This window comes from Pagrus major, chromosome 16, assembly GCF_040436345.1.
Source record: "Pagrus major chromosome 16, Pma_NU_1.0".
In the NCBI taxonomy this organism is placed as follows: Eukaryota; Metazoa; Chordata; class Actinopteri; order Spariformes; family Sparidae; genus Pagrus; species Pagrus major.
In genome coordinates this window covers 15817450-15828093 of record NC_133230.1, presented here as the reverse complement: position 1 = coordinate 15828093, position 10644 = coordinate 15817450, and the positions used below count along the sequence as shown (strand labels likewise).

At 42.4% G+C, this 10644-nt stretch overlaps 1 protein-coding gene across 4 annotated transcripts in view; it reads right to left on the bottom strand.

Moving 5' to 3' along the window:
* ash1l (ash1 (absent, small, or homeotic)-like (Drosophila)) overlaps positions 1-10644 on the bottom strand; it is a 32762-nt gene that overhangs the window by 3506 nt on the left and 18612 nt on the right. For 3 of the 4 annotated variants that reach the window (XM_073482809.1, XM_073482810.1, XM_073482811.1), the window contains exons 13-26: positions 9545-9653; positions 9272-9421; positions 8765-8832; positions 8087-8253; positions 7684-7836; positions 7115-7169; positions 6656-6788; positions 4311-4583; positions 3918-4004; positions 3698-3788; positions 3288-3426; positions 3015-3187; positions 2276-2442; positions 1159-1645 (exon numbers count right to left, since the gene is read on the bottom strand). In XM_073482809.1, coding sequence (XP_073338910.1) covers positions 1159-1645; positions 2276-2442; positions 3015-3187; positions 3288-3426; positions 3698-3788; positions 3918-4004; positions 4311-4583; positions 6656-6788; positions 7115-7169; positions 7684-7836; positions 8087-8253; positions 8765-8832; positions 9272-9421; positions 9545-9653 — 2252 coding nt within the window. The remainder of the gene's footprint in view (positions 1-1158; positions 1646-2275; positions 2443-3014; positions 3188-3287; positions 3427-3697; positions 3789-3917; positions 4005-4310; positions 4584-6655; positions 6789-7114; positions 7170-7683; positions 7837-8086; positions 8254-8764; positions 8833-9271; positions 9422-9544; positions 9654-10644) is intronic. The other variant, XM_073482812.1, reaches the window with a different exon arrangement.

Here is a 10644-nt window from a genome sequence, read left to right as displayed (position 1 = left end):
TCACCCAGGAGGTTATCTATTCACATGTGTCCATTTGTTTGTTGGTAGGTTTGTCAACTGGATTAGACACAAACTACTGAACAGATTTCCACAAAATGTGGATTGAGGATGGGTCTCAGCCCAGATTAGACCCCAATAACTTTTGGTGTGGAGCCGGATAAATGGACGGATCCAGGACATTTTTCTCACACTCTTTAACATTGTGAGATAAATCATTTAAGGCCATTTTCATCAATTTCTCTGGGAATGCATGGATCTTGATGGAAAAAAAATCAGTCGTATTTATTTGGCTGATATCTTTGAGTGAGTCCAAAAGAGGGCTGTTAGGCCTTGGCGGAGGTATGTGCTCTACTGAGTGCCATTCTACTTTTTCCTGTTTTTGTCTCAATACTGCTCCATGTGCATATAAAACCGTGAAAATCAACTTCTCTCTCATGTTAGCGGTGGATTTTCTATCCATCCATAAGCCAATGCATTTCCTTGAGTTGAACACGAGTGGCATACATCCATACATCTGTATATTGTTTGTATATCTTTGACAAATGGCTCACAATTATAGTTTCATTAAAATAAAAAACGCTGGGTACTGTGTTTTTTAGCAAACAGGGATAAACAGTACACCTCTGGGAACTATTTTTCAGCTGCATGTTAATACACCGGTGCTGTAGTTTGTGGGAGCAGAATGGTGTATGTGCGATCGACTCAAAGTAAATGGAGCCTATGTATATTGTAGTGATGGACCATGTCACCAGGAGGAACAGTGTGGCTCATTTATGTGTTTTTAATAAGTTTTGCCATTTGGCTTTGGCTATGTAGGCAACAATCTTTAGCAAGATCAATTCATTGTTCATCTTCAAAGTTGGTCTAGCTTTAGATACTTTTTAGGAATGTTAGTCAGCAGATTGATGAAATAAAACAACAGACTGGAACACTGCATGGGAGGAGACTTCGACAAAACAGCAGATCTGAAAACCGAGGTTCCAATCTGCTAGATGAATGCAACAGAGAGTTTTAAAAAATGTGTAATGGACAGTTTCTTGCCACAACTTTGAGCTTGGCCACTCAGAAGTAGCATAAAAATGTTACATCCAACATGCTTGAATGATGTGTCACAACAGGTGATCAGAAAAGTTAACCCTAATTTATCTGTTGACCTACCCCCCTGCTTTGTTCCCGGTCCCTCACCATTCTTGTTGGGAGTTCTGTGCAGCAGATCCAGCAGGATTTTATTTAGCCGTTCCCTCTGGGCCTCCCTCCTGCCCAACACTGGGTGGTGTAGCGGCGAGGATGCAGAGGACGACGGGAGTTCAAGCATCTCCCCTATCCTCTCTGCGGAACTGTCCTCCAGCTCTTTGCGCTCCTCAGAGTCCTGCCCGTCCTCTTCGTCCTCCTCGTCGTCTTCATCATCATCCCCATCACCATCCCGTTCCGCTCTCCTGGGCTTGGCTGAGAGAAGTTCTGGATCCTCTGAAGCCATGTCCATGTCGTCCTCCACTCCTCTCCCGTCTTCACCCTCAGGTGGGAAGTCGTCACCTCGGTCGCAAGAAGAGCCATCGTCATCGCAGCCCCCCACTCCTTTGGGTCGTTCGCTCTTCCAGGCAGAGCGGCCACCGTTCCTCTTGTAGTTGTCGGGAACATAGTGAGGCTGCAAAAATGTCACAGTTAGACCCTTGTCAAATTGTGTATGCAAATACTTTTTATGGGTTTGCAAATGGAAAATAAATATCAGTGCAACATGGTTAAGAAATCACAGAAAAATTTCACAAAGTCATCACAATTTCAGTTTCTGTGATGAACACAACTGACACAGATTTGAACTGATTTAATGTAAAGAAATTCATCCATCTGGTCCTTCAAGGAGATAAAACAAACAAAACTAAACAGGATTTAAAAAAAAAAAAGAATCCCCCAAGAACTGATTAGAAATTTGCATGGGAGACTGTAATCTATCTCCAATTTACTCTGGGAACAATTAGCCACAACAATAATAGTTGTCAACGTGCTGAAACCAAACCACAATTTACAAATCAGTAATATGTATGTGGTTCACCGCAGAGGATGTGGTTTGTGCATTGCAGTTTCTCTCATTTGTTTCTCTGTTAGCCCCACCTTCACCTGTGATTGTGCCACAGGCTGCCTAAACACTGCTGAGGCAAAATGTGCCCTGGGCTGTAATATTAGCTCCTCTCTTAAAATATCTTTCAGTGCTTATAAATCAGTAATAGATCCCAGTATGGCAGCAGCCCCACCCAATCAGGACCCCCATCACTCTCACCGAGAAGTCCCTTTTGGGCGTGAGCCGCTTGGGGAAGTGGTTGAAGGCGTACAGCTTGGTGCAGACTGGGTAGCGGTTGCGATGGATCTTGTAGAACAGGTGAGCCGACTTGTCCAAACGGTAATCGCAGATGTACACGTCCTGCTCCTTTACATTCTTCGGCCGTCCTGTAGGAAGGAAAAAACTTTGCATTAGCCAGCCGCTATTTTGAGTCAAAATTCAAAAAATACTTGCTGTCTGTCAAGGGTTAGAGTGGAGCCATAAAGAAATTATTAACTTTAATTTATCAGCACTGTCCTGTTTTAATATAAAAAATTTACATTGACACCTATTTTCTACAGTTCACTGATCTTCACTCAAGCAACCGGGAAAACTCAGCAGTAGTTGAAGAAAATCTTGCCAGTGGCTTTCTTGTCAATACCCGATCCTTGCCCACTGCCTTATCAGTACTGCGCATGTGCAACTCACAACAGAGATGAGACAGAAGCGAAATGTCTCACTCAGTTACTTCCATCATTAGCTCCGGGACAAACTATGCATCTAATTCAGAATGTTACTCATTAAGATTTTTTTAAACAAGTTCAATGTCTTCTGGATGAAGTCTGATGAGGTATATGATCTGCTGCTTTCTACTGGTCCCTGTTTTTCCGTCACGTATATGATGAACGGGACGATGGAAATTACAAACTAATTCTGGTGTAAAAATGCTGTAATCCAGCACGTGTCTGTTTCCTCTCACCTTTGCAATAAGTGTAGAGATCGAGGACACAGCAGGTTCCCACCACTGCCTCCAGGGGGATGATCTCGTAGAGCGGCATGCGGAACAACTCGTTCTGGTAGAACCGCCGTGATGGAGAATGATGTGTCTCGTGAGGACGGAAGTAGTGGTGGCCAAAGGCAAACCTCTCACCCCTTTAGAGATTGAGTGGACACAGAAAAGGCCAGCAAATCAAACAGTGTAATGGAACACACTACCGCTAGTTGTTCAGAATACTACTTCTGATTCACTTACTTCTCGTTCTTCCAGAGTTTTTCGATTCGGAAGATGTCGAGTTTGTCTCGGTTGACGTGTGACAAGAGACGGTACGACTGTCTGAGAGGCTGGCCCTCAGGTGTGCGTCTGCTGTCTCTCATCAGATACACACAGTCACCTGCACATGAGACACAGACACTGACAGGTTCAAGGTCTGCAATAGTGCAATTTCCAAGAAACTAAAGCTTGATAGAGTATAACATCTCTGGCCCATAATAGTGCTATGATCTTCACACAGGTGGCGCAATACAAAATCTTGATAAGTAATACCACCGGAGAACAGCAGAAACAAGATTTTCATGGGGTGTTAATTTGCTCTAAAAGCGCAGAAACTGGACCTTTCCAAGCATTTACAAGCTCAGGACTGCAACTTTCTGTTGCTTCTTTACCTTGATGTAGCAGCAGGTCATCTCTAAGGAGGCAGATGTAGTAGACAGAGCCAGCCTGGGCGTAGCTAGGCTGGGGTATCATGGGAACTTCCTGTAACAGCAACAACATATGGGTGAGATTAGATGGAAGATGATCATTTGAGTCCAGAAAGGGACTAAGGTGACATAAACCTTAATTTAGGAAGAAAGAAAACTGTTTTAAGTTCAGTATTAGACGTACCCTGTCTATAGGCCGAGGTTCACACTGCTCACACAGGTAGTGCTCCACCTCAGTCTCCAACCGCATGCAGTCAAAGTGCTGCCACACCTGCAGTGACAAAAACAAGAGATGAATCACACAAAAGCAAAAGACCCAGCTGGAACAGACTGTTACTAGCAAAGACAAACAGATTTGTAACAGTCTCATTGATTCATACTGTGAAAGTTTCAATCAATATCATTTCCTTTATCTAAAAATACACAAATGACTATCCACTGAGAAACTTCCCAGACAAAGTACTCCTTAGTTAGGTGAAGTCTCTGGGGAAAGCCCTCACTGAAACAGGTGCTCATAAAAATATAGATTTTCCACACACTTTTTTCAGTTGTTTATGTTGAGCAGCGCGCCTCTTACCATGCACTTTTCACACTGGATCATCAGGCCTTCGTCCTTGTACATTCCACAGATGCAACGGATGATGTCGTCATCCTTGTCGTGGGGGCCCGGCCCTCCTCCGTGCTGGGGGTGGCCATGGTCACGCTCCAGCGAATCCGAGCTGTCGGCCTCGCTGGCGGTCTCGCCCACGATCTCATCAATCTGGACGGCGGCTTCGTGACGAGCACTGTAGTAGGCCTTCCGCAGCCGACACACGTCCCTGCCTACCGGTGACTTCCTGCCGTAATATTTCTGGAAGGAAAACAAGACAAATGCAGTGGCTTTATTTATTTATTTTTGGGCCAAAAAATGATTGGAAATCATCTGCTGTATGACAAAAGGACAACCAGATCACACACACGACATACATAAAATGACATGAACGCACCCCAGAATTATACCCTCATTACTCAGTCACTCAGACAAGACTCTGACTTGAATTGCCCACATGTTAACGGCCACTTCCTGCAGGTCACTGACAGGGAAAGATGCATTCAACACTGTCTTTGCAGCTGCAAACAGTGCTCCACCCCACAGCTTTCATCAAACAATAAACAACTTCCCCTCATGCTTTTTTTCAGTCCGGCAAAAAGGATCTTGGGACCAATGGGGAAATCTAATTTACACGTCCTCTTCAAACTCCTCTGACTGGAGGAGTAAGCTCCTCTGAGAGGTTTCAAGTGGCACTTGTTTAAACTGCTAAGCTATACAGATGTAAATCAACAGAGCCTGCAACGCGTGCACAGAGGATCAGCAGTCATGAAGTTATATCCCATTTGGGAGGTGTTTGTGTGTGAGACAGGAAGAATGAAACGAGTGGGAGGAAGAATGTGTTGGAGCTGCACAATAATGGCGTAAATAATCATTGTGATGAGGCTTTTTGATATTGAGGTGTATTAAACGACAAAGAATGGATGCTGCAGCAGCAGCCTCAGCCTTCATGCAATCTTTATAACGGTGATACTAAATGATGCATGATGATCTAGTTGACGAATATTATGATGTTAGCACAAATTAATTCAAAATCAGTTCTGACTCTCTTTTCAGTAAGTTCAACCTTGAGCACCAGCTTCAAGGCCATTTCCACTGTAGGAACGTCTGAAGAACGTCAGGTGTAGAGAGAGCTTGCAAGTGATTCTTGCAAGAGGGAGCAGTGATCTGACATTTGACTAATTTCCCTCATCTTTACGGTTCTTCGGATGCGGTGGTAACACAAACAGGAATGCTCACCAGGAGTTTTGATTCCTTGGAGGCTTTTCTAAACACATGTGCTGGCTCGGCTTTCCCCGGTTAGACTTGGCACATCAGCCCAGCGCAGCAGGGATTTGCATTTCCATGACAACAGAGCTTCCTGCTTGAAGGCGTGCCTTTAACTAATGATGCACTTGTCTTGATTAGTGGTCAAGAGCGGCTCTAAATACTCTTCACTCTGCAGTATTATCGATGAATAGCAGCTCAGATAATTCAATAGTTAACACATTTAATTTCCTACAAATTCTTCACAATAAAAGTCCCCCTTTATTTGGTTATATAAAGGATTTCATTATAAAGCAGCAGAACAACAACAACGGAGATTCAGGTAGAAGCTACTATAGTACTGAGAGCTGAACACACTGAGACTTTTACAAAATGTCTTTCTCTCTGGTCTGCTGCACAGACTTGAGTCTCGCAATCACAAAACAAACTTGTATGAGGGGGAGACAGGGGTTTGTAACAGTTTGACTCGGTACAGCTACAAGTTCTAGTGAAAAAGCTTCACCAGTTTAGATCCAGATCCAGGTGATCTTTTGTTCCTGAAACTTTATGGTCTCAAAGGGCTTTCATTTGGAGACTAACTTAGGTTCATCCTTTAAAATACTTAGTTCATCTTCCAGCAACATGTGCTGCTTAAAAGACACAAAAATGAAATTATGACTGTAAACAGACACAAATCTTGTTTCTGCAGTTCTAATGGTAAATAGCCAGAAATCATTGAAGGGGCACTATGTAGTTTTGGAGAAGAAATTCAAAATTCAGAACTTTAATATTTACAACAATAATGAGGTTATAATGCAACTGAATAAACAAGCTGTTCTCAGAGAAAAATAAGGTCCCCAGAATGTTTGTTTCACTTTATTTATAAAATATAAAGTAAAACAGAACAAAATTCTGTTGTCCTTCAATGTCCGTTTGTTTATTCAGTCATGAAAACAAAGAGAGTTTGTTTATTTAGTTTGCTTAGGCACAAAAACAGTCAATGAAGATCTTTCTCTTCTGATAAAAATGTATGACCCAAACTACATGCCGCACCTTTAATGTAAACAACTGATGGGACACCTGCCTACCTCAGCATTGCGGAACACCTTGAGCATATCTGTATCAAACGCTTCAACGGTCTTGTAGTGGCCGGTGAGGATTTGTTTCTCGATGGTGCTCAGGTCCAGAGGGTCAGTCACTTTCTCATAGTACTGGCTGTTCCTGTTGGCACACAAACACAGCAGGATTAGTCTCTGCAAAATATTTAAAACCAAATGCCTCCCAGCAGAAACCATGCGCCCGACCATGACAGTGACTCATGTAAGAAAAATAATGAGCTGTTATTGTTTTGACAGAGTGATTACTATCAATACTGGACGAGAATCAAAGCACAGGCTGTCACAGCTGAAATGTACGGCACAAGATAAAACTGTTACACTATGTGGGTGCTGTACACTGACAGACTGATAACACTGCTGTCTGGAAAACAGTCAAATATTATGAATGAAGCAGAAGAGATGCGGGTTTGCACTTTTACAGACTCTCACCTCTTCCTGGATGGGAGGTTCACCAGCGGAGCAGCGAGTGTCTGGCCAGCTGAATCTGAAGTAAAACAAAAGAATGACATGCCTGTCATCAATTCTCAATCACAGAGCCTTATCATTCAGTAAATATTAAATATCAAGGTACTGACAGATGTGTTTTAAATCCTGGTCAGACCGCAGATCAGGCTAGAGGTCATACAAATGAGTATCACTACAGGTGGCTACACATGCTGTAGGGCAGCAACGAACGATTATTTTTCACTGTCGATCAATCTGTTGATTATTTTCTCCATTAATCAATTAGCTGTTTGGTCTATAAAATGGTGAAAAATGTCAATCAAGCCGGAGATGACATCCTCAAACCCAAAGATATTCAGTTTACTGCCACTGAGGAACAAAGAAACCAAAAAGATTCACATTAAAGAAGCTGGAATCAGATCATTTTGACTTTTTTCTTAATTTTTCGAAAGAATTAATGATTATCAAAATAGTTGGCGATTAATTTAATAGTTGACAACTAATCAATTATCATTGCAGCTCAAACTGTATATTTCTCAACATAAGACACTAACCCTTGTAGCTGGTGATCATGTCACAAATCTCCTTGAAGATGTGTGCAAGGCGAGCAGTGCGTGTGACTTCTGTGTTTTCCTCAGCCGCAGCGAGTCTCCGTGTGCGAACCGACCGTGACGTCTGCAGGGCCGAGAACTGCGTCAGGAACACATCTGCAGGGCACAAGCATCTCGTTTTTACACAATTTACCTAAGTTTAGGCAACTCACATTTCAGTTACATGTTCAGCGAGTTGTTTACAGGCATAAAAAGAAATTCACAAAATACATCTACAAGCAACGAAACATTCAAGTGTTGCCTTAACCAACATGTTTATCAACTGTACCCACTTAAACAGGCTTTTTCTCAAGTGTTTTCAAATTTATATCACTTTCTCTTCACGCCTCTCAGCTTGCACAGTCACCTGACTTAATGTTGCCGTCGTCACGGATGACTCCTCCCCAGCGTGTGTATATGGACAGGCTGCTGGCGTCCCTCTCTCTCTCGCCCTCTCTCTTCAGCAGCTCCTGTTTCTCCCTCATCTTCTCCCAGTTCCTCAGGAGAAACACTCTGTGCTTCAGCACAAAGTTCCTGATGATGGATGGAGAGGCAACAGGAGTGTGAAGATGGCATATGTCAAACATTTCTCTCAACATGTCAAATGGGAGTTCTTATTAACAGAAAATCTCACCATTCTGTTAATGAACACAGACTTCACTTAATGCACCTGAAGAATTAGCAACAGAACCTGTTTTGCACCTGCTAAAGATGTTATCTGTTATCAGCTAATACATGTGGGGGCGACAAATAAATATCTGTCAAGATAATGATTTGATTTGATTTTTGATTAAATATTTGTTTTAGCACTGATGGCTGTTGTTAGACTCGGATCTGGATACTTAAAGATCAACAGATCACTGGATGTAATGTCTGTCCTGACAACAACAGTTTACATTTATCCTGGTGACTTTTTTCAGGTTAGGGTGAGGCAAGTTAAAATAATATTCTAGAGTTTGACAAAAAAATACTACCCTTCAGTGATTCAACAATAAATGTATGTGTATGTGTGTGTGTGTGTGTGTGTGTGTGTGTGTGTGTTTACCTCTCCCTGTTGGACATGGGCTTCATGAGATGAGGGTAAAACTTGTTGCTGTCACTCGACTCTTCCTCCTGAAGATTATAAAAAAAAGTAGTATTAAAACAAGACACTAAGAGAAAACATCCCTTAGCCTCATGAAATTATGTGTTCCTCCAGTTTTATTGCAAGTTTGATCAGAATTTGAAAAATAAAGATACATACTTATAACCGTGATGTCACTGACATTGCTGAAAGCCTATATTTAAAAAAATACCTTGATATGGTGTAAATTTTAGGTCATACCATTCATTAATTCAAAAGTATACCCTTTAAGGTATTGTGAACTACTTTTTTAGACACCTTGTGGCCCACTAAGAGTACCTCTGAGACACACACAAATCCATGCCCTACATAGACAATGTACCTGATATTTGATAAGGCACTGCCAAGCAATAGCTAGATAACATTAGGCTATAATTTTAAGTCAAAGAAGATCTTAAGCAAAACATTATGATAACATTCGTCACTCACTCGTTTTTTGAGCTGGTGTTTGGACTTCCTCTTCTCCTTGAGTCGTCCAAGCCTCCGAGTCCCTCCCGTCTTCCCAGGCAGTCCGTTAATACGCTGGCTTTTCCCTCCGATGATGCCCCGGCAGCTCTCTGAGCCACACTTACACACTTGCTGTCGAGAAAAGAAAGTGCAAAAAAAGCAATGAGTTGTGGAAGTGACCAAAAGGTCTTACTGATATAGAAATGCTATCTGAACTGTTATTCAATGAGCTCAAAGACATGGCTGGTGCTTCACCTGTTCTTCTGTGTTGAAGGAATGGAAGTTGTAGTCATAGGTGAGCTCAGTGCCGCTGGTGATCTCCTTGAGAGCAAAGAGACCAATTCTGTACACCCCGTTCACCGACCTGGGAAAGAGAGATGTGACAGGGAAGTCCACTGAGTGGGTGCAGCATTTGATGATGCATTTTACTTTTAATCATAAAGCATGAGGAAGTACAGGCCTCGGGAGTGTTTTGAAATGTCAGGAGGTTATTGGATATTACAGCCATTGTTTAGAGTAGTAGTTTACTGATAAATGTTCCAAGTTATATCATATTATGGTAAAAATATTGAAATAATGTTACTTTCCAACAAAATTTCAGCATTCGAACACTCCCTCTGTAGTAAAGTTTATAGTCAAGTTTCTGTCTTGACTTAAAACAATGCTAAACTAGCTCTGGAACAATGACAATTAAATTAAGGCATAAAAGAGCACGGTCCTCGTTTTCATTTGCTCCATTTGGCAACCGCTCAACATGTTATCATCCCTACGTTTCCCTTCTCCACGAAGCAGTGCTGCAGCTTTTCAACATCCTTCTAAGAATAAAGCGCACTTTTCTGGTTGCCAGCCGCTTGATAATTTATTCCTTCTATAGGGGTAAAAAGCTGGTTCAGCGCATTGTCTTCAGGCACTACAGCTGTATCTAAGGACCGGCTGCATGTAATCTCTCTTCTGTGACAAGATGAATGACTCGTCAGGCTTTGTCCTGAAAATCCTCCATCCTTGTGGAGTCTTTTATTTCAGCCCAGCCACTCACACACACATACACCGACCAGTGCCCTAGATTAGGAGCTGGTCTATTCTGAAGGGCAGGGGGTACAGTTTGATAGTCGACTCTCTCTCAAGTTTGTTAGCTGTCAACAGTCAAACCCTCTGAGACTTAAATCTGTGATGACACATGTTGCAGATCCTGCTATATAAAGGCAAACCACATCTAAAGAAAAGTCCACACAGGTTTCAGTTGTAGTCTGGCGCAGGCAGGCCTGCTCAGCCAGGTCTCCGATTGCAGTGGATTTAGCCATGCTGTGAGAACAATCCCTCAGGAAACGAGTGAATTGTTTTGGCGTGGTGCGAGG